Raw genomic sequence first — 24306 nt, forward strand, 5'->3', positions numbered from 1 at the left:
AGCTGAGAATGAATCCTGCTGCTCTGTGCTGTTTCGGGCTGCTTTGCTAATGTCCCCTACTATTAGGGAACAAATCACGGGTTTATTTATTTTTTTGGTTGGAGTTGTGGGAGAGAGTTGTTCTGTCTTCTGTCCAAAGTTCCTTTGATAGTTATATTTTTTAAAACACAGTATTATGGAAATGTTCAAATATATACGAGAAGAACCAGAAGAGTTTGGAGAACCCGAGAATGCACATTCCTAACTTGACTTCAACAACTATCAACTCATGGTCGCTCTCATCTCATCTGTATCCGTACCTATTGGCCTCCCTTATTATTTCAAAGCAAATGTCAACTCATTTCATTCATGGTGCTTATTTTTTGATTGGCATGTCTGATATCTGCCCCTACTTTATTTCCTTTTAGCATTATTTTTTCTTTACCACTCGACCCATTGACTATTTCTATAAGAAAGGCTTACTTTCAGCTCATTAAATCATGAAGTATTATTTGTATATCTTATTATTTTCTTACAATACTGGAAATAAGCCCTATGTCTGGGGTAACATTTTCATATTGCTGTGTGAAAGGTGACCTGTAAAATTCTCATTTTGTCTGAGTTTTATTGGCTTAACCCAAAGGGACTTTTTTGTTTTTGTTATTGTTAGTTGCCCTTCAAAATTAATGTTCTGTGTTTATCACTGAGAGAAACTTCAGATATTTAATATTCTAGATTGCTGCTTTTTTTAAAATGATGTGCTTTCCTGAGAAAATATTGAAGAAGTTAACTTCAGAGTTTCCAAGTGCTTTTATTAATAATTTATTTTTTCACTGAGTGAAACTGAGCCAATTATAACTGAGTACCCCCATGTTTTTGAGTATTAGTAGCTCAGTTATGCATTAGATTCAGAACCTGATTTCATTATCCTGTTTGAATTAAGGGTGAGGCGCTCAGGCAAATTTTGGTCAACCGTTACTATGGAAACATCAGACCTTCAGGAAGAAGAGAAAGCCTCACCAGCTTTGGCAATGGCCCGCTGTCACCAGGAGGACCCAGCAAGCCTGGGGGAGGAGGTAGGCTGTGTGGTGTGCTAATTAGCTGCACGTGTGACTTGAGTGTGCCACATGAGAGCTGTATGTTTCTCCTTAACAGGTTGAAACTAACAGATGAATTTGGGTGGCAAGTGTGTTTTCTAGCAACTTGTTTTGTCTTTGGTCTACCATCAAAGTGGTATCTAAAAATATTTCCCTGCAGTTAGATATTGGCTAAGTCTTTTGCCCCCCTTTCCAGTACAGCAACCCTCTGGGTGATTTTTGAATGACTCAAGGAACTTGATTTTACTGCCCATTTTCTTGTGCTCATGAAGATTCATTCTTCCCATTAAATAACAATGCTGTTAGCAGTGAGGATGGTGAAAGCTCCTCACTTGTTTTTTTTATAATAATAAAAGGTGTATAATAATGATTATACACCTACCGAGTGCCAAGGGCCCTCCCAAGCATTTGACCTTCTTGTTTGCTCCTCCAAGTACCCCATTTTATAGCAAGCACTCTTGTTAGCCCTTTTTAAGAGAAAGAAAATGGAAGCTTGTTAGGGACTGTTCTATAATTTGAATCTCAGTATGTCTAATTCTAATGCCTATGCTGTGTCCCTCCCAAAATCTTAAGGGAGTTTACCTAAAAAAAGAAAAGAAAGAAAGAAAGAAAGAGAAAGAAAAGTCCCTATAGAATTGCTTTTAAAAAATCCTCAAAGAGTTTGCAAAACATTGTAAACACAGTTACAGACAAAAGTTGGAAGAACGCTGAATTCAACTATGGGTGTTGGTTTTGGTTTTAAGCCGGGGGAGGGGGGGCAGGAGTTCCATGCTCGCTGGAAGCACAGATGTGAGTTGACTGATTCCTTGTCTATAATGATGACCGTTATGCACTGTAGGTTTGGGGGGCATGCTGTAGGTAGAACCAGAATACTCGGTGATTAATGCAGTTATCCTAGCCGTTTCTGGGAAGGGATCTTGAGTTTCTCACCAAATGAAAACTTGAAGCACACCTACTCACTTCATGGGCTGTACAGCTTTGGTGAAGATAGGTCTTAGAGTACCCCAGGAACAGGACCTTAGCATTTCATCTGCAAGTTGAATTCTCAAGGGATTTCTCAAGAAGTTCCTCGTATAATATCTCAAAACGATTTCTCTTTACCTTCTGTAGTGGGGTCATTCCACAAAATATGTGAGGCCTGGGGAGGCCTTATGAGAGTGTTTTAGGAATGCATCAGAGACTGTTTCTGCTTTAAAAATCTATAAGAGAGAAGAGACACAACCCAATTTCTACTCTGCTCTATGGATATAATGGATCTAGGTAGTCAAGACAAGCAGTGCAAAGGAGGTGGCGTTTGAATTGAGGTCTGTGGAGAAGGACTGGCAGATGATTTTCTTCTCTCTGAAATCGACCGGTCCATGTCTCCGTGTACATTAATGTTTCAGTTATTGCCAATAGTAATGCAAGGCAAGTTCTTATGTAGGCACTTTCTAAACACAGTTGGAATCCATTCCACTAAACGACATAGGCCTGATCTGCTTAACTTTATTCATGTCATGTCAGTGGGGATGGGAATTTCATCTGTTTTCACTCTCCAGCCCCAGTTCTTGGCTCCATGCCAAGCACTGAGTAACTATTTATTGAATGAATGAATGAATGAACAGATAAATTATGTGAAAGGTTGAGTTTGGGACAAGAGTGGGTTTCTTAGAAACAGGGCTAGAGTGATTGTTATAGGCTATATTTTTTTAGGAGTGTTCTAAGACATGTATAAGTTGGGTTTGTTTCTTGAACTCAAAAGTTTTTTTTTTTAATAATTCTTCACCAAGTCATTGTATTTTAGTGTCAGGGAGAGTCTTGGCTGGATGGCTGTGGGTCTTTTGCTGGAAATACGTCATTCCTCATCTTACCTACCTGCATTAAAATACCATCTCTCTTACAAACTGGGTGTCCTCCTCAAAGACAAGTGGCTAATAATTAGTCTCTTCCTTGTGGGGTCCTTAAGAAGGTTCTAATACTAATTAGAAGGAGCTAATATTGTTAAACCGTTCAGTGCATTAAATGTTGGTACATAGTAAGTTTGCAATACGTGCTCTGATTGTGGTTAATAGGAGCAATGTTCCATCCTCCTAGGGGGCGGCTCTGGGTCCAGTTCCACGAGCAGGGGTGAGATGAGCCTGGCTGACGTTCAGTGCCACCTCGACAAGGAGGGTGCCTCCAATCTGGTCATTGACCTCATCATGAACGCATCCAGTGACCGAGTGTTTCATGAAAGCATTCTCTTGGCCATCGCCCTCCTGGAAGGAGGCAACACCACCATACAGGTAAGAAGGCAGCTTGCTGCTGTGTGACATCCCTACTGAGTGGGGAGAGAATCTGTTCTGAGAGCCAGACACCTGCATGGTACCAAGCTCTTCTATGATGGACGGCTCATTCCTAGAGCACAAAATTCTGGGCTTATGAGAAGCAAATTCCACCGGTATCTTCCTCAGTCATTCAGTCATAATTCAGAATTGGTTTCAAGACATGAGTTACATTTGAAAGCTGATAAACTGCTGAGGATGTGCAAAGAAAATCGATCCAAAATCTGGGGCATGGTGGGAAGTCCATAAATGTTTGTGCAATGAGTGATTGAATGAAGTGTACTTACAGTTTTTATCCCAGATCATAGAGTCCCCTCAGAGGATGACCAAAAAGGAGTTTGGGCTGTGTGTGCTGTTTAGATTTAATTTTTATATCTATAGACACTGCAGTTACTGCTGGCTATCAATTTCTCTACCTTTCAAGTGAAAAGTTCGATAAAACCACTTAAACTAATAACCAATTTGAACTAATAGGGAAGAGTCAGGCTAGATTAGTCAAAGATGCGTAGATGATTTTTTTGGTAGCCGGATAGGATATATATTTTAAAACAGTAATAAAAACTTGAAAGAATTCTTGACAGAAGTCCTTCATGAAGCAATTTTAGTGAATTTAAGAATATGTTTATAATTTTCATTTCAAAATGCCAATTAAAAGTATTTCTTTAAATATTTTCTCATCCTGTTCTTCATGCAATCTTCCCTCTTTGTCTGGTCATGAATAAGGGTTTACTTAGCTGTCTGTGTGTGCACACCTACATTTCGATAAGCTTGATTGAGATATAATTAACACATCATAAACTTCATTTACCCTGATGTGTATATTTGAATTGACATTAAATTCTCGGGCCTGAACTTAAATTCAGAATCTGGATGAATGGAGTCATGGATCTCAGTGTAGACTAGAAGAGGCTAGGTTCCTGTGGGTAGGTTTGCCCTGGGTCAGGTTACGTTTCTCAGTGCTCCTTCTCCCAGGCGCCCTGCCCCTTACACGAGCTGCACAGCTGCCTCTGAGGGCCCTGCCCGCAGTGGAGACTTGTGCTGGTGGCAGAATCCACTTCGTGCCTGATGGCTTTGGCGCCAGAGCCATGACACATTGGGATGGCTGTTTGATTTTGTCACATGAGAGTCTGACCATGAACGCGAATGGATCCTGTGGTCCTTCTCATCATTAGGATGTGGCCCACCCACTACCGTGTTGGAACGGAAACCGTGCTCAGACATTCCTTGTCTTTCAGCCATAGGATTTCCAGTGACTAGATCATTTGAACTAAACATTTATTGAGCACCCTGTAGGTACACAGTGCTTTAGTAGGGACTGTAAGGCTGTGGTTTCTAGAAACAGGAGCCAGTTGTTCTCTGAGAATTTTCTCCAGGCATAGCCAAGTATGAAAAATGAAGGCAGCGTGATGAGTTTCTCATAAATCACGTGTATTCAGTTTGAAGGTCCATCTTGCCATTTTATTTCTGGTGTTATGTCGTCTCCAATGCCTTTGCTTTAATGAAAAGATTTTGATAGCAGATGACCATTTTTTTCTTCTTTGTTGATTAAAGAACGTTATTCCTTCCGCTTCCCGGTTTTCTTTTAAAGCTTTAGTAATTAGAGAAATCCTAGCATCCTAGAAGCCTGGTCTTCAAGAAATTGAAAAATCCAGCAAGAATATAAGAATGTAAACACATGCACGTAGGAAGCTCTGTCTCAAGGTTAATGGTAATGCCATCCAAAAGGTAACAATGATAATGTGGACCCTCCAAGAAAGAAGTATCATCTGTGTGAGGCGTCTGTGCTAGGTTTTTTGATGAGATTGGCTTTGAAGGATGGCTGTGGATCTGAAAGGTGGAAACTGGGTACGGATCTGCAGCATGGGGCGGCTGCATTGTGCTGCTTGGGAGAGAAGAGGGAGCCCAGGAAGTGTAGGAGCAGTCAGGGTGCTGGCAGAACAGGAATGGGGTGCCTCGGACGGAGCAGAGCCGGAGTAGGGCAGTGAATGGGGACTGGCAGCGGGAGAGTTTGTACGCAACAGCAGGGCAGGCCTTCAAAGGGCTGTGGAGCTGCAATTTAGGGCTATAAATCTGGCAGTGTAGGACAGATGAGTTGAGGAAAGCAAGGTCCAGAAGGAGGCATCCCAGTAATTAAAAGCTAATTAGTAGTAATTTAGGGGAGAGCTAATGAGAACCTAAACTGAAAATAATTCTGTGATAAAACTGGCCATAATTTGGGAGAGGATATTTTCTAGGAGGGGCCCAGGGGAACTTTTTGGGGTGCTGGAGGTATTTATGGTTTCATGGGTACCTACCTGTTTCAAACTCAGTGATGCATACAGTAGAAATTGGTATAGTTTATTGTATGTAAGTTATACCTCAGTAGAAAAGAAAAAATGAGGAGAAAAAGGGTTACTGAACCTAGGTCCGAGAGGATCAGGGACAGGCTATCATGAGCGCAGACTCTCTAACACTCCCTGCTTGAGGCTGGAGCCTACACCCGTTGATAGTTCATAAACATTGGCCAAAATGGCACCTCAACGGATGTTGGAGACGAGAAGGTCAGAGGTCCCACTTGGCTCTTTGAGGCTTTAAAGAGTCTGGATGACGAGACGCATGAAGGCACCATTAATTAAGGAATAATGAAGCATGGAAAGGACTCGCGGGGGCTGAGGGCCGCCGGCGCTAAGGCTGGCTGGCAAGATGAAGTCTGAGGTTCTGGCAGGATGCCGTGTTTTTCACAGTGTACCCCTGATGGTGATGGCAAGGCACACAGAAGCTGTTTTTCCTTCAAGTTCTTTATCTTGTAAAGTAATTATGAATATTAGTTTCATGTTTTCACACATTTATTACTCATATGCTCAGGCAGCAGATGAAATGCCACGATAGAGTTCCAGTAGTTCAGCCTCATAGGGAGTGGAGAGGTTTTTCTCTTAAGGCAGCCAGCGTGCCCGAGTGGGGAGCCAGGGTGGGAGCGCATAGCACTGAGGGCACGTGTGTTCGCTCTTTCTTTCTCCCTGTCTCTGTCCCCCCTACCCCACACCCCTTCGGTGACCTCAGAGGGTGGAGGGGAGACCTGTGGTTCCAGGAAAATTCATTCTAGCCCAGAGTTGAATGGTCAGATCTCCCTTGGCCCCGAGCTTCTCTTTCTCTGGAGAAAATGACGGGAACTCAGCTTGTGTATGGAGCCAGTTAAGGACAGGAACCTTGAAGCCCCAGGGGGAGTGATGTAAAATTTCATCCTGCTTTAGAGAAGCTGGTTTGAAGTAGTGCATGACCAGCTGGGAAGTGAGTCTGAGTTGGGTTAAAGCTGCCTTTGTGACTATTAATGATTGCTAAAATGCTGTAATCCATTAAAGGCAGGGTCAGTTCCAGGCGGAACTCCCTGCCCATTATCACTTCCTGGTCAGATTGTCGTGTTATGGTCTTAGGAAGGGAAATTGGTCTTAGGTCAGGTGGGCTCCCATAGATGAATGTTGTTCAGTGACAGGTGGTAGAAAGGGCGATCACAGAGAAACGTGGAGGGCTACAGGCTTCCCAAACTGGATGTTGCCTATCCAGGAAGAGGGCTACAGAAGGACCCTTCTGCTTATGAGTACCTCTTCTCAGGATCTGGGACATGCTTTACACGAAGAACGACAATGAGACTGACCTTCCAGTCTGGGTCCGTGTGGGATTAAGGAAGTTATTCCTGGGTCTTTGTTCCTGTTCTATGGAGTGTGAGGCACAAGTGCGGACCTCTGGGACTCTTGTCAGTATGAATCAGAACTTTTCAAGCAGTTACTGGATATCTTCCCAGGAATTCCTAGGACCTGGTAGCGATGGTTGGCTGGTTCCATTTCTGAAGTTTTCCTTGGCTTGTGACAATAATTATTAAAAACTATGATGATTGGACAAACTCCAGGTGAGCCATACGATGGAATATCTCTCACAATAAAAAGGAGCAAAGTATTGATAAATGCAGTGGCTTGGATGCAACTCAGAGGCATTATGCGGAGTAAAAGGAGACCATCTCAAAAGGAGACATGCTGTGTGCTGTGATTATATGACCTTCTCAAAAGGACAAGGCTGTAGCGGTGAAGGACAAATCACTGTTTGCCAGGATTAGGGATGAGGGGACAATTGGACTCTAAAGGCCTAGCACAAGGGAGTTTTTTGTGTGATGATGCCATTGTTTGTCCTGCTTTTGGTGGTGGCCACAAGAGTCTATCCATCTGTGAAAATCTGTGGAACTGTACACCCAAAAAAGTCAATTTTACTGTATGTTCATTTTAAAAATTAACAAAAGTAAAAACTTTTTGTAAAAAAGTTTGTAAAAGTTTTAAAAGTTTTTTTTAAAAAGTAAAAACATAATGATGATGATAATGGCCAATTAAGTGCTTACTGTGAGCCAGGAACTGTGCTCCAGTGTGTGTCTTGTATCATCTCATTTAATCCCCACACTCTCTAGAGGAGGTAGGTGCTGTAATTACTGCTTTTTACCAAGGAGGAAACAAAAGTGAAAAATCGCTAAGGAACTTGTCCCAGATCACATAGTCAGTAGGTAGCCGAGCCAAGAGTGGAACCAGGGCAGCTTGGCTCTACGAACACCTCCTTGCCTGTGATGGCTTCATTCTGCGGGATGATAGTAACAATCCAAGGAAGAATAGTAGGTGCTTTATAAAGAAAGATGACTTGCTCCTTCCTACAAGGTCAGTCTTTGTCATCTTAAGAGATAGAGGCCTCGGTGGGCCAGGGATAGGTCCCTGGCTGCGGAGCTCAGTAGAACAGACAGCAGGGCTATCATCCATTCTCCCTAGGCTTGGACACTTGCTGTTGACGAAGTCCTTCCACTCAGCTGTCTCATTTGAGTGTCCAGTTGTGCTGGGAGCTGTGACAGCCATGCGTCGCCCCCATCATAGCAGTGAGGAAACTGAAGCTCCACGGGGGCTCTGACTTACTCAGAGCTACAGAACTAGACCAAATAGCGTGTGCCTCTTGTCTCCTCCTTCTTCTCACCCCCCCCCATTTTAGTTCCATTGCTTAGCAGCACCCTCCGCATGGTGTGGCTTGAAGCAGTGGCCATTCTGACACCTGTCACAATTCTGGGGGCTTTGGCTCAGCTGGGCAGCTCTTCTGCTCCATGTGATCTTGGCACAGGCTCAGCTGGGTCGTTGGCTGTGGTGGCCGCTGTGTGACTGTGGAGCCACAGTGGAGCTCAGTGAGGGCTGCCACCCGGATTGCCACGGTTCTCCTCCACGTGGACTTTCCATGTCATTTGGAATTCTTAGAGCATGGTGGCTGGGTTCTAAGTAGTGTTTGAAGAAGCAGAAAGTGGAGGCTACAAATCCTTTTAAATCCTGGGCTGAGGGGGATTCCTAGAATGTCACTTCTGCCATATTCTTTTGGTCAAAGGCAGTCACAGGTCAGCCCAACTTCAGAGGGAAGGGAGAAAAACCACCTCTGGTTGAGACGAGGGCATGTGCATAAAAGTAGGGAATTATGGGGGGGTGGGCACGTGTGGAGACTGGCTCCGCCCTCATTAGAATTGATTGAGCATCTACCAGGGCCGTTCTGACCCCTGAGATGAGTGCTAAAGTTTCAAAAAGAGGGAGCCAGACGTCGTCTGTCCTGGGGGGCTTTGTTTTCCCAGGAAATTCAATCCCATCTTGCAGAAGTAACGCTCATGTTGTTCCCCTTTGGAGCGGTCTGTGAATGTTCAGCCTAGTCCTGAGGATAAAGTCACTGGGCCCTGTAGCTCTCCAAAAGTTAGGAATTTCACTGCGCAGACCTTGGATGATTCAATTATGGGAATACAAAAATAAAGACACATAGTGCTTGCTAAGGACCCTCATGGAGGGAGTTTGCTCCCTTACTCTGCAACCCTGTTATCTGTCACATCAGCACCTAAAAGCCCTGAAATGACAGGAAGCCAAATTTAGGATATTTCCCAGCCTGGCATAACGGGCTCCTAGCGACAGTGCCCTCAAGTCTTCTAGCATCTTCCATCTGTGCCCTGGCTTGTCTGAGGGTAGATCTAACTCCAAAAGTCCTCCTCCCTGGGTGCCATCGGAGCAGCTCGGACTTCATAGTGAACGAACCCTCTGCTTATAGGAACAAAGAGATGATACCACCGCCCTTGGGCTCTGCAAGGGGTACCGACACATTGCCCAGCCATAGAATCGAGCTTCACTTTGAGCAACCCCTGCTTTTCCTCCCCACTCTGGTTTCACCCCCTTCCTGCCAGCCCTCAGAAGGAATCTTTCCTTTCTGCTTGGTGTTTTGTAGCAAGTGGAAAACTATAAAATAAGCATTTGCTTATGAATTAATTTTTGGCACACGCAGGGCTCAGCAAGCCTTACGGCACTTGCATATCCCTCCTTCGAGTCCTTGCCAACTTCTGTGTTCCTTCCTCCGGAGACGTTCCCACCAGCACCCGGGGGAAGTTCCCTCTGCTTCCTATTCCCTGCAGGAGGGTAGAGGCTGTCCTCACCTGGAGAAGAGGAGGAGTAAGCTAGATCTTTGGACATTATCTTGTGTTTTGCGTTTTTTTTTTTTTTTTGTTTTTTTTTTTTGTTTTTTTTAGGAAATACAGATGTTCAGAGATGTATGTGTTGACAGGACCATAGAGATCCTCATAGCAAATGAAGGGGACAGACATAACACAAAATTTTTTTTTGGACTAATTGCTTCCGGTTGCAGAAGCACAGTGAATTTGATGTATCAAATGGCTGCCCACAGCTATTCCTATGCCAAGTCTAGCCTACGGACACACCCAAAAAGGCCTTTCTTTTCTGCACGTACGCAGCTGGAGATGGAAAATGTGAGAAGTGCTCCATCAGGAAACTGGCTTGCAAATTCATCCGAGAGAGATCCCTGGTCCTTGGGGCCTTTTCCCCACCACATACTTTTTTTTTTTTTTTTTTTTGTTTGGCTTAAGAAATCAGCCCAAGAGCCAATATTAGATAAGCATTCTCCCACCCCTTCCAGAAGAAGTCACCAGAAGAGCACGTTGGAGACGCATGTTGGTCTGGTTGCCTCTGACCCCGGTTTGCAGAGATACGAAGCCAGAGAGGGTGATCTGGTTTGCGTTTGCTGGAAACGGAAGGCCGGTTTGTGAGGAAGAGCAGCCTTGGTTTGACAGGACACTCACCCTTAGAAGGAGGAGGAGATTGGTGTGTGAGCAAGTTACGTAAAAGGGTGTTGTTTTTGGCAGGGAAGAGAGAAATGAGTCATTACTGAGTGGTGTTTTCTGACCTCAGGTTTTATCCATATGGGAAATGAGTGTGGCCTGCTGCAGTCTGAAGACTGCTCCGCACCCCGCCTCCCACCCCAGCGTGGGGAGTTTGGGAGCCATTGGAATTGAAATAAGAGGGAGGCAGGTGGCTTCTCCCCAGAAGGCTTCCCTGGACGCTCTGCCCTTCAGCTAAAGCTGGGGAGGGTCTGAACGGCTGCCTTTGAGAGTTGGTGGCAAAGGGTCAGAGACTTTGGGGATGCTGCCTAGAAGGGAAGCCTATGACGTAGGTAGGAGCTTGGCCTCTAGAGTGGAAACACCTGTGTTGGAATCCCAGCCCTGCCCTTGGTGAGTAGGGTGACCTTGGACTTTCTCAGGATACTTTGAAACTCACTCAGCTTTCTCATCTGTAAAGTAAGAGTTAGAAAAACTAAGTCCCTTCCTCATGGAGCTGTTGGGAGGATAAAACAGCGGGACATGGGGGTGAAGCGCCTGCCCCAGTAGACACTGCACACCTATGAGCTGCTGTCACGGGGACTGGCCGTTTGGAATGAAGAAGATCCAGGTTCCAGCTCTGCTTCTGCCACGTCCTTCTGGAGCACCTGGGGAAAGTCCTTGACCTCTGTCAGCATGGTAGCCAACTGGAGCGAGGGACGGTGGCAATGTCCCCCTCATAGGGCTCATGAGACAGTTAGACCAGGTGACTCACAGAAGGACCTCATGCAGTTGCCAAGGTTGTAGAAAGATCTCAAAATTGGGTGATTATTTTTATGAATAAATGTTTTTTATTTAAAAAATGGACTTCAGGAGCACCTGAATGGCTTCAGTTGGTTGAGCTCCTGACTCTTGATTTTGGCTCAGGTCATGATCTCAGGGTCATGGGATTCGGGCTCCACGCATTCTGGGGAGTGTCCTTGAGGTTCAATCTCTCCTCCTCCCACCCCCGCACTCTCGTGTTCACGCTCCCTCTCAAATAACAAATCTTTTTTAAAAATAGACTTCATTTTTTAAAATAGGTTTCTTCTCAAGAACTTGAATTCTGAGCTTTTGCTTCTGTCTAGTGGTTTATGATCCAGTGGGCCTAGGAGATGCTCTGTTTTACCTTGTTTTCATCCTCCGTTCACCTAAATCCCACTGATGATATATTTGAAATGATGTTAGTGGTCCAGAAGGTTGGAACACTTCTGTGCCTTGAGTACTTGTTTCTTATAGTGACAGACATTCTGGGTGAGGTGGAAAGTGAAGGGCAGTCCAGTCACTCTGTGGTTTTAAGAGCTCCCTGACCCAGGCCTTTACTTTCCTTCCCTTTTTTGGTTTTGCGGGGAGCAGGGTGGGGTAGGGTGGGGGGAGTCTAATAATTACTTTGACAAATGTACCTTACCCTTTTACCATTCTTCTCCATTCCCAAGAAACTAGTGTGTCACTGAACAAAGGTCTCAAGACTTTTGGTCTCAAAATTCATTGCATTTTTAAAGATTTTATTTATTTGTCAGAGAGGGAGCACAAACAAGGGGATTGGCAGGCAGAGGGAGAAGCAGGCTCCCTACAGAGGAGGGAGCCTGATGTAGGACTTGATCCCAGGACCCTGGGATCATGACCTGAGACAGGCAGACACTTCATCGACTGAGCCACCCACGCCCCCAAAATATAGGTTTTGATAGAAACTCAACATTTAAAGGTGGTTACCATTCTTGGGAACATAAGACATGAATGACTCTCCTAAAAAGGAAAGTGACCCCTGGCACAGCACAATCCTGGTCATGGCATCTCTCCAAGCGATGGTGGGCACTAGAGAAGGCTTGTGCCTCTTGGCTTCATTTTGTAGTTTGGGGCAAGAGTTGACTGCAGGACTTGTCAGCACGTATGTTTGTGGCTTGTCCTCACTTGGGTGTGAGAAGCACAGTCCTGTTGAGGTGTACCCTGGCTCATGATTTTAAAGGCATTGGAGACCCCGTATTATTTTTCTTTTTTCCTAAATAGTAAAACCAACAATTTAGGCAGAAGTGGGCAGGTCCATATATCTGCTCTTCTGGCCTTCCATGAGAAGACTGAATTTATCAGGGGTTATTGAGAGATCTTTGGAAGCAGAATGTTAATCTCTTTCCCTTGTGCAAACCCTAGAAGCAGAAGTTGGTTTCTAAGAGGTGTCTTCAAAGGAATTCTCAGGTTTTCCATGGTCTTTAAATTTGACTAAAGAGCAGAAAAAAATGTCAGAGAAGACTTGAAAAACATTATATCTTGAAACATCATTTCATTTTATCCTATTAAATCCACAACAAACCCAGATTTTCCTTCTTTCTTTCTCTTCCTTTAGGGCTAGCCAGAGGTCTGTGCTCTTCCTCACTTTCCTTAGTGACTTCTAAGGAGGGAATACTGCTTACGAACTTCCCGGCTGACACCAAAGTTCCTCTGTTGGCTTGCGGTGTGTTAGTCCAGGGCTTGGCCAACTATAGCCAGTAGGTCAAATCCAGTCTATGGCCTGCTTTTGTAAATAAAGTTTTATTGGAACACAGCCATGCTTATTCCTTTAGTATTATCTCTGGCTGCTTTCATGCCATGAGGGCAGAGTTGAATAGTTGCAACAGAGACTGTATAGCCTGCAAAGCCTAGAATATTTACCATTTGGCCCTTTATGGAAATCTCAGCTCCTGTGCTTGTTGAATCTTTACTGTCTAAATATTAATCTGTGGGAGGGAAAGAGCCATGTCTTTTCCTCTTTGTTCTGTGCTCTTCATCTCCTGGTATGCAACAATGGGTTTTTAGTAAGTATTCACCAGATGACCCATATGCTAAGTCCCAAGATATTTTGGCCACTCATTCGCCTAATAAACAGAAATTCAAAGAAAGAGAGGTTTCTACTTTTTCTTTCCTTTCTTTCTTTGTTTTTGTTGTTGTTGTTGTTTGTTTGTTTTCCCTCCCAGGGGGGTAATGGTCTGCAGGGGCATTGGGATTGTGTTTTAGAAGACTTTTTTTTCCTAGAGGTGATCTTCTTTTTCCTTCACTGTGTCTATTCAGATATATTCCACTACCCCTGTTTGTCCCCTTTCAACACAGATTCGGAATGCAGACTAAAGCAGCTCTTTCCTGTGGGGATTTGGCCTTGTGGCTCAAGAGTCCAGATACCTGGGATTGCAGGTTTTTCATCTGTAAGCCCTCTCTGACCATCCTGCCTCAGACCACCACATTTTAAATTAGTCACTTCTTTATGGCCCAGTGCTCTGCTATTTCTGTACCTCCTACAAAGGTTTCCTACTGGCCTCGGGGCATTTAGTTAACATTAAAACGTCTGAAATGTTGGAGCCTGGGTCCAGCCTGTTTGTCTTCTTTTTCTCCAAACTTCCTGGGTGACCTCATCTACTCCCATGGCTTCCAGCTACTGTTCATGCCAACAACTCCCAAAGATGTAGCTCCTGACTCCACCCCTTTGCTGATTTCTAGATTTCTGTTCAAATCTCTGTTGGCATCCCTACCTGTGTTAATTCTAGGTTAGGATGACCTCGGGTGCACCTGTCACCCCTGCTCCTCTGCCCCATTTACCCTCTTGTATTCCACGCACTGGCCAATGGGCTCACCAGCAGCCCTCCTTTCCCCAGGGGAGATACCTGGATGTCTCTGGCCTCTTTCCTCTCCTTCATCAGGAGCTCATTCGGTGTCCACTCCACCTCCCAGTAATTTAATGGTCAGTTAGGACTTGTAATGAGCCAGACAGTTGGCACCTTGAGGTTAAATGACATGACCATAGTGGCCCCACTAGGGTCAGGGGAGCTGGGGTTTGAAATGAGGCACTCTGGCTTCAGAATTCCTACTACCGACCACCATGCTATACCGCCTGCCAGCATGGGACTGTCCGAGTTCTGAGCCTGATTGTTTCTCACCTGGATAACTGGGATGGCCTCTTAGAGGCCTCCCTGCCTCTGGGCATCTCCTACTTCCATGCTGCTGTCAGTGATATCCCCCAAACAGAAACTTGACCACTTCATTTCCTGTCTTTTTTTTTTTTTTTTAAGGTTTTGTTTATTTATTTGACAGAGAGAGAGAGAGACAGGGAGAGCAGGAACACAAGCAGGGAGAAGGAGAAGCAGGCTTCCTGCTGAACAGGGAGCCTGACATGGGACTCGATCCCAGGACCATGGGATGCATCATGTCCTGAGCTAAAGGCAGACACTTAACAACTGATCCACCGAGGCGCCCCTCATTTCCTTTCTCAACAGCCTAATGCAGATGCTGGAGTTCACTGCCACCATGAAGAAATCCAGTGGCGCCCTGCTGGTCTGGCCCTGCCTGGGTTTCCCGACCCACACTGCTACTCTCTTGTCCTGCAGCCGCATCTGTTCCTTTGCCAGTCCCTTCTGTGTACTAGGATGCCTCTGCTCCGTGTGGGACAGGCCCTGTTTCCTTCTGCCTGGAAACCTTCCCAGGCCCTGTCTGAAATGGCTCCTGTTCTGGAAACTTTCTCTTGATCCCCTGAGGCAGAGGAGTAGTGATCCCCATGTCTGGGCTGTTCATTCACTAGAGTAGTCACCGCACGTGAAGTGGAGGTTCCGTGTAGGACCGAGGGAACAGAAACCAAGTTTGTCTTCACCCCCCAAGTTCCGTAGAAAAGTCCCTGTGTGTGCGAGGTGAAGGGAACTCAGTCTGTATATAACGTACGTATATAACGTATCAGTGGAGAGAATCCTACCCTGTAGGGTCCTTCTGAGAACTAGATGAGATGCATGGAAAATGCTCAGCTCAGCTCGCTGCTTGACACATTGTAATTGCTCATGGTTACTTTTTGGTTGTACATTTTTCTCTCTGCTCACCCCCCCCCCCCAGGAATGTAATTTCTCCCAGGATCCAGCCTATCTGACTCCTCAGCATCGGGACCCTGGTGGGTGCTCATTAAATATTCTAAGCGTTCACTGAAGGAATACAAGTTCTGACCTTCTGTGGCCATCGTAATACTCTTAGCCTTACTGTCCTTTTTTGAATAAAAGCATTAGGATGTGAAAATTTGTGGTTAGTGGTTGTAACAACTATAAAGGGCCCCCTTCTTTAGGGGTGGAAGGGAGATAAGTTTAGCTGAGTTCACGGGCAATACATCATGTGAATTTGGAGGACTATCCTTATGGTGCCAGGAGCACTCGGGATCTATTTCTTCTTCTTCTTAATAACTGCAGTAGTAGGAATAATGAAGACCAGAATCTGAATGTTCGTGTTCCAGGAGTGAGGCCACATGCCTTCTCTGCATGATCTCATTTACTCTTTATGGTGATCCTGTGTGGGTCGGTGCTGCCATGACCCTTTTTTGTTAAAGGGGAAATAAAGGATCCAGGAGGTCAAGTTACTTGCTCAGGGTCACCGAGCTAGCTGGTAATTGTGTCCGGGTTTATTTCCTGCCACAGCCTGAGGTCTCAGCCCTCTGTGTTGCTGCCTCCCTGTATGAGAAGTAGGAGAAGGCTCCATTAATTTCCTTGGCACAAAGGTGGCCCACATCCCCTCCCTGGCTGGGAACCAAGAAAGGGCTATGGACCCCTTTCGAGGACCTGGCCTCTGCTGATCAGGCAAAGTGGTATTTGTGGCTTCATCTCTCTTGGTCTTTCGGCGGACGGAGTCTTTGTGGAGAGTGTCATGCCTTCCAAATATGGCAGAAGACAGTTTGTGTGGCTGGTGTCTGTGCTTTGGTTGTAATATTGGCCTGTTAACGACAGAGAAGGAAACCGTGAAAGTCTTTCTCTTTTAGGATTGCTGTCTTGTTTGCCAAATAAAAACTCAAGTGCTATACGCGCTGCTCCAAGTTCCCAGGTCTATGAGAGTCAGTGATGAGGAGACTCGCTTGCATAACTTCCTCTCTGTGGAGACAGAGGCGGCTCGTTTAATTAGGGCTTCTATGAAAGTTTAGAGGACATTATTAACAATTTTGGGGTTTTACTTGCATCGAAGGAAGCACATGCCCTCTGACATAATGTGAGGCTTGTTAGCGCTCAATTTTTACTCATTTTGCACAAAGAGGCTCAGTACACTGAATTCTCCCCATATTTGAGTCTTTGGTTAGTTGAAGAATATTCATTTTGAGGGAAAGAAAAAGGAAGAGTTCCCATTCTAGGGCAGGAGCTGTGCATGGTGCCATTATGTACTTTATCTGGGCTAGGTCGGATAGCTCCAGTTACAGAGGAGGAAGGGGAGGCTCAAAAGACCCAGAGTTCGGGCACCTGGGCGGCTCAATCAGTTAAGCGTCTGCCTTCGGCTCAGGTCATGATCTCCGGTCCTGGGATTGAGCCCTGTGTCCGTTTCCCTGCCACTCCCGACTGCTTGTATGTTCTCTCTCTCTCTCTCTCTCTCTCTCTCTGACAAATTTTTAAAAAAATTTTAAGATTTTATTTATTTTTGAGAGAGAGAGAGAGCATGTGCACAAGCGGGGGAGTGGCAGGCAGAAGGAGAAGCAGGCTCTACACTGACCAAGGAGCCCGATGCAGGACTCGATCCCAGGACCCTGAGGACCCTGAGATCATGACCAGAGGCCAAGGTAGATGCTTAACCCACTGAGCCCCTCAGGACTCCCAAGAGCCAGAGCTCTTACCCAAAGTCACCCAATTAGCAAAGCTGAGATTTGAACCCAAGTCTGCCTCTCAAACATCTTCTCACCTCTCTGCCCTGCCAGAAAGACTTAGAGATGGCAGGGTCCCCTGCCAGGGAGTTAACTCAGTGCTCCATTTTCACTGAGGGGTTGTGCACCCTGGAGAGCAGTGTCTGTGTTGATACTGTTGGGGCCGGGGCCAGGAAGCATTGGTTATTTCATCCAGGAGGCAAGGAATCCCTGCTTGGTTCTACCATGAGTTTTCAAAGTCATCCCACCAATCCGCACAGTGGTGCGTTTTATAATAACGCATGAGCTTTTCTGTAGTTTCCGCTGGTGTCCTTCACTGAGTCGCTTTCCCTGGTCAGAGGTGAACTCGTCCCGGACATTAAAAGGGCTCCTGCTCAGTTATGTGTCTTGGAGTTTTCTGGAACTCGTGCTGGCGGGGAGAGTGGGGAGGGAAAGCCAGAGTGCACTGCAGATGGCTGTCGCAAACCCCTCTACTATTTCCAATTAGTGGATGCATGTGTGAGTTGTATGCCTGTCTTATATTTACAAGAGGAAGTATCCCGTTTAATTTTATTTTCACACCACAAGCCCGAGTGTTAAGAGAACATGGTGTTTTAACACTCCCTCGGTTATCAGCTGCGGCGCGGGGGTTGTGTATTGTCACATACAGTCTTCCGAGTATATTTCTACATTTGTTACCTGGCAACATTGCTGCGTCGGGACATGGAGATGTGTTGGTTCCTACCAGATCTGCACTGTTCATACTGTAGAAGGTAGAGCCTGTTTTTCTGGCAGGAATTGACAAAAGGGGAAGGCAGGAGGCTGATGGAATTCAGCCGGGAGATGGGCGGAGGCCCTGCCGTCACAGTCCCCCGGCCAGGGGATCGCCAAGGGACGCAGGCACTTGTCCTGCCTGAGTCTGGGCATGACTGTGGTGTTGCCCACCCACCAGTTCTGCTGGGAAAGGAAAGCCCCTGCTAGGGATGACAGGCACAGCGTCTCTTGCTGGGGTCACTATCCGAGCTACCTAGAGACCTACAGGGTCTTTGTTTAGCTGCGGCGCTGCATTAAGAACACTGTGTATGGAATTTAAATGCTGAGTGGGGCCTGTATATACTCTCAGGCTCTCCTAGCACAGCCACCCCCCACCACGCCCTCTGTGATGAACTTTTTCCCACGATGTTTGTGTTCAAAACCTTCCCATCACAGGTTTCATAGTCCTCTTGGTTGAAGCTGCACTTCCGACTCCGAGAAAGCTTGTGGAGACCAAGGGCATTGAATTCTCCAGCACCTGTGACATTTCTTGACAAATGCCTGAGAGGGGCAAGTTCCCATGGCAACAGTTTCTAAAAGAGTTCTGTGGCATCAACAGGTTAGACAAGGTATCCGAATCACAGAGCTCTGCAGCGCGTCCTGCAAGCACGTCTCCTTTTCAGTTCCTCCGCGTCAAGGCGCCCAAGGGGCAGTCTGTTCCGAATGTAGCCCCAGTGGACACTAGAGACCTGGCCAGGTTGGGCTGGGGTTCAGGGAACGTTTGTGTCTCACTGCAGTGCTGACTTTTGAAGGCGTCTCTGAGCAGGAGTCCTGTTTAGTCTATTGGACTCTTAATGTCTTGCCTTTTAAGAGAGAAAAGGAGCGCTGATTATGCCTGGTGGCATTTAGAAGCCATCAGTTAGCTTTAAATATATATATAAAATATATATAATACATATATATATTTTTTAAGTCCTCTGATCTCCTTTAGAAAAATCCAAGAAGCCATTTTATTAATCGTTCTTGGCTCTTGGGAATTAATATTACCCCTAGCATGATCAGAAAGTGTTCTAAGAAGAAACTATACAATTCCTTAAGATTGATATATATATATATATATATGTTACATATATATATATATGATATTTTTGTATACCTGAGCAAGACCTGACCCTGAGGGTTCCAAGCTTGGCTGATTTGTCCTGAGCACCCTTAACTTGGAAATCTATATCCTGCTGTTTAAACTTTAAGATGATCCCTAACTTGATTAAAGTCCCCAACCAGTAGGCCGAGGAAAATGCTTCAGAAAAAACAAGGTCATGCTGCATTTTTTTTGGTAAGCACAGGAATCAACAAAGAGATGTTATATAACTTCTATTTATATCCTCCTTGCTCACTAACTGCAGGCAGACAAGAGTCGCTGAGAAGGGATTTAATGAGCTCTCTGGGTTTGCTCACCTTCCTGAGCTGGTAGGAACCAGCTTGTTCTCAAGTGCGTCAGCAAAGAATCTGGCTGTGGGTGGGCGGTCGGGGTAGGTGGACAGACTTGTTGCCATGGTGTTCTTTAATTCCCCTGTCTCTCAGAGATCTCACTCCCCCCCCCCCTTCCCTGACTCCTTCCTTTCCCCCCTTTTCTTTCTTTCGTCTTTCTTTCTTTTCTTTCTTTCTTTTTTTTTTAATCTATAAGCTTCCTTGTTTCTCACATCTACTCATGATTCTTGGAGCTGTCTCTGGAAACAGAATATTTTTCCTCTCCCCTCTCCCCACCCCCCTTACCCCCCCCCCCCCCATTGTGGAGCTCCAGGACATCAGAAGAGTTTCTGTTAAGGTATATTATGTTCACCCTCCCCTATTTCTTTTCCCATGATTTTTTTTTTAATTACCCAGCCCCTCCATTATAGGGACCGATCCCAGAAGCCTTTAATCTCACCCAATAGAAGCTTACTCTTCCCTGTTGGATTGCCCCTAAACGGGGTGGATTCCACTGTCAGTGGTAGGAATGTTGCTCTGCCCCAAAGGAGAAGGGCTGTTTGTATTTCCCTACATCCTCTTGCTCTTGCCCTGGGCGGATGTCTCCTGTCTTCACCTAGCACATTATAAAATAGAACCACAGGAAAGCAAGAGAATGTGTTTGTCCCACAGTGATAATTCCTGGAGCTTGGGCAATTTCTGGTACCCGCAGGTTGTAGGTTGAAATTATTCAGCCTGCACCAAAAAAAAAAAAAAAAAAAAAAAAGGAAAGAAACAAGAGAGAGAGAAAAATGTGGTGGGGGGTATTGTGGCTCCTCTACCCAGTTCTCAGCAGGGAAGTGGAACTGCCATTCTGAGAAGTTCCCTGTGGCAGCCCCCAGGAGTGCCCACCACAGAGCCTTCTGAGATAGGCCTGCGTTACCATCCACACTCCCACCAGAGCAGAGGTATCAAAAAGATGTGAGTAGGAAAGTTTTCATGAAATGTTCTTAGAAAAGAAAAAGCAGTTCCCAGGAGGACAGGCTTAAAAAAAAAAAAAAAGAAGCCAAAACCCACCCCTGCCTTGCCCAAGAGTTGTGCAACTCTTAATAGCAGTAGCCTGTTTGAATAATCAAAGGCAAGCTGACTTCCCCTTATTAACTTCTGTTAGAGACATCTGCATAAAATATCCCCAGATTCCAGACCAAGAAGGTAATTTTTTTTTCCCCTCCGAGTAACTGGAGGGACTTTCCCTTTGGAACTCTTCCAGCAAAGTTAACTTCACGGTTGAAAATATTTTCTCATTAGACACTGCCAGCTTTTTGAATCCTGATGTGGGGATAGGAAAGATACCTCGTCCACCAGCACGGAGCCTGGGCCCCAGACCTAACTGACATTCACAGCTGGCTTTGAGACGTCTGCCACGACCCTTCTTTTCACTGGGAAATCTATATCCACTTAAATTTCCTAAGGGTTCCCTTTATGAGGCTGGCAGAGGCTCTCCCGCTATTTCTATCACTTTGCCCCGGCTGGGTTTTAAACTACCCATTGACATGGCCCAGACACTGACCGAGCTAGTCCTATAAACTGTCTAACGTCTTCAAGCCATTTGTGTCCCTTTGCATTCGGACTTTAAAAAAAAAAAAAAAGAATATTGCATTTGAGGAGGATGTATTTCAGTTGCCCTCACCATACGGTGTTTGAGAAATGTGTTTTTATTAGCCTCCTTGCAACATAAGCCCACAAACTGTTCAGCCCGGAGCCTGGGTAGTTCTCATGTCCAGGAGCGAGCCACGTTCTGAGATGTGAGGCTCACAAATGATTGTCCTCGGTGCCCCATAGTTAATAATGCCGGTGTCAGTGAGGCCAGAGTGGTTAACAGTTAACTAGATGGATCATGGATCTACAGCCAGCCTGAGCCCATCGCAGAGGCATGTGTGCGAACCCGATAAGCCTCTGAGAGGCGAGAAGGCCACCTCAGCTACCTTCACCTGGTCCTTGGCATGTTTCACTGTCTCCATTAGGCAGCACGTGGGGCCGTCACAGATGGGGATCTCTGGGTTATTGAGTTAAACTTTAGCTGCCATGATGCAAATCTTGATTCAGTTTAAGGTTTTTGGAACTAAGCCTCCTTCAGGATTACTGTGTATTCACCAAGATGGCAAACACATGTTGAGCACCTGGTGGGTGCCAGGCATTCTATGAATTGGCCAAGGTAGAGTCCGGGATAAGATGAGTCCGGGCCCTGCCCTCTAGGAGCTCACAGTGTAGTGGGAGAGGTGGCTAGCATACGAGTTAAATAACGCCCTGGGAGAAGGAGGAGGAAGGAAACAACCAGGGCACAGAGGGTTTAGGAGAACCCACTTAGGATGGTCAGGAAGGCTTCTCTAAGGAGGTGCCATTTAAGCCCAAACCTAACAGATGAGAAGAGAGCAGCCATGCAGAGAGCAGAGGGCAGGAGTGTTCAGACAGACGGGCTGGCGTGGGCTGAGCCCCTTGCCAGAGCTGAAAGAGGCCAAGGTGGCGGAAGCACAGCCGTGGGGGGGAGCAGTGGGGGGAGCAGGAACGAAATGGTGGCTGGACCCCAGTCGTACGCTTGTCATCAGGTAACCTGACTGCCAACCCCTAGTCCGTGCTTCTAAAGGGCACCAAGTTGGCTCGGGCCGTCTCCTGCTTGCCTCCGTGGTACGGATGCCAGAGCCATAATATATGAAGCAGCACTGACACCGATGAGAGCTGTGTGATTTCATCCCGCCGTCTCCGTCCGTGGGCCGTCTGTACATTCTACTGCCCCATCCCGAGGGTGTTCTTGGCGGCTACAGGGAAGCTCCCTGATGGGCCAGTATCTGGTGAAATGGGCCTGTGAGGTTGGGAGATGCAAGTCCCGGAGCTTTTCCTTTGGGATCCTTGGGGGGCTGTCCCCTGAGAGTTGGTGGAATTGAGCAGAGGACTGAGGGTGACTGTGGGACCTCCATCAGGAAGGCACTCGCTTTGGTTGATGGTTTGCTCTTTGCCAGGCAGTGTCCTTGCCCCCAGCAGGCCAGAGTATATTTATTGTTCTTTGGATTTTATGGTCGAGTGGATTTGTCATAGGTTTGCTGAGAGCAGGGAGGAGAAAGTGGCCGGTATAAAATACCTACCAGGTGCCAGGCCTCTGCTGGGCTTCCCCCGTGTTACCTCCTCTACTGCATCCCACAGGCCTCTCTGGAGGCACTTACCCTCCACTCTCCTCCATTACAGGTGAGGAAAGGAAGGCCGCTTGTTAATAGATGACCTGTCCAAACACACCGAGCTCCTCAGTGCTCCCCTGCCCTTACTAAGGCTGCAGGATACAGAGCCCTTTCTCCGAGCCCCTGCCGCTGTCTGTGCAACCACAGGAAATGGGCGTGCAAAGGATTGTTCTTGACATTGATGCAGAGCTCACGTTGGATGCCCTGTGGAACCTCATAACTTTTCGGGCAGGAAAATTTGGTCCCTTTTGATTAATCGCCCTCAGAACACAGAATGGAAGTGAGACCAAAGATCAGAGTTCTTCCCTTCCAGCAGCTCCTGTGTTAGTCCCCTTTCTCGGTAGCACAGAATCAACTCCCAGGTGAAGTGGGAAGGAACAGGCAAACTCTACCTCAGCCCCCCGTGCTCTCTCGTGTGGATGCTGGCTGGGATTTTTGGTATAGAGTTTTCCACACACCTCTTTGCAGCCCTTATGCAGGTCAAAGCTTGCTGAGAAGCCTTCTGTGTCCCTCATGGCAAGTCTGTGGGCAGGCGACATGGGACCTGAGAGTTTCACCCTAACCGCCAGAAGTTACTTTTCATTGAGTCATAGAATGAGCTCTGGAGGGCACTGTCAGAGGCTGGCATGCACCTCCTGCAGCACCAGACACGTACTGGAGACTGTCCTACATTCCCTTCCATAGTTGAATCGATGTCCATAGACTGGGCTGCTAACACCTCCCCGAGCGCTCCCCAGAAAGGCCCAATCCAAGTCTCCTTTTCTCTGTACCACCTTTCCTTTGTCTAAGCCTCCTGCCAATATGAAGAGCAACCACAGTGCGTTCTTACATGTGAGGAAGAGTCCCAAGGATGTCCCTCCCACGGTCCCCTGCGACATCAGGCAATGCTGGGGGCTGAAACGACTTCACATTCCACTGGTCATCTTTGCTTTTCTCTGGAGGATTTCTGTTTTTTTCTTCCATCTTTGGCTGAAAGAGACAGCTGCCGGTCCATACCAACATAAGATGCTGACTTTGGGCATCCATGTGGAGGTTTGAGCATTGAACCCAGAGAAAATTTGGAGTCTTCTTAATGTCTTGTTCCTGTTTCCTCCAGAAGGATCCCTGACCTGCCTTTCTGAAATCTGTTTGATTTTACTGTTAAATATTCCTAGAGATGTTTGCTTACAGTTTACCTACACATACAGGGACTTTGTAAGATAACACCTTGAAAAAATTTTTTCTTAGGAAGTACAGATTGTTGGTTGTTGTTGATGAAAATGTGAAAAGGTCTAAGTGTTTTGATCCACACTGAGGAGAAACCAGCCTGCTTACCAAATAGGGCAGACTTTATCCACAGCTGCTGATTTCTGTAGGTGCTGGGAGATGAAAAAGGAGAGGTAAGCTTTCCATCCTAGGAGAAAAGTGGTTCTTATAGAACAGGCTGCACTTTACCGCTTGCTAGTATTCAAATTAATTCACCCTGAGAAAAGTCATGACAAGCCACTGCTTTGGCCTTGACCTTGGAACTCAGGCCCTTACTTGGAGCTCAGTGAGCAGAATAATTTGAGTGAGGATCTCCACGTCCTCCACCTCTTCTCTCAGGCGTTAGAAAGCGGCAGTGACCCAGAAGGTGGCCTCCATCAGCTCTGGCATGGCAGAGTCGTTGAAATAGGGCGTTTGTGTCTAAGTCCTCAAGAGGTGGCTACACCCGAAGAGGTGTAGACTGGGGAGAACTTTCTTTTTTCTTTTTTTAAGA

General features: G+C 46.3%; 1 protein-coding gene across 6 annotated transcripts in view; it reads left to right on the top strand.

The window, feature by feature from the left end:
* The window catches only part of ITPR1 (inositol 1,4,5-trisphosphate receptor type 1), a 329559-nt gene that overhangs the window by 221332 nt on the left and 83921 nt on the right, over positions 1-24306 (top strand). For all 6 annotated transcript variants that reach the window (XM_045991794.1, XM_045991795.1, XM_045991797.1 and 3 more), the window contains 2 exons: positions 923-1055; positions 3150-3340. In XM_045991794.1, the coding sequence (XP_045847750.1) occupies positions 923-1055; positions 3150-3340 (324 nt within the window). The remainder of the gene's footprint in view (positions 1-922; positions 1056-3149; positions 3341-24306) is intronic.

This window comes from Meles meles, chromosome 20 (assembly GCF_922984935.1).
Source record: "Meles meles chromosome 20, mMelMel3.1 paternal haplotype, whole genome shotgun sequence".
Lineage (NCBI taxonomy): Eukaryota > Metazoa > Chordata > Mammalia > Carnivora > Mustelidae > Meles > Meles meles.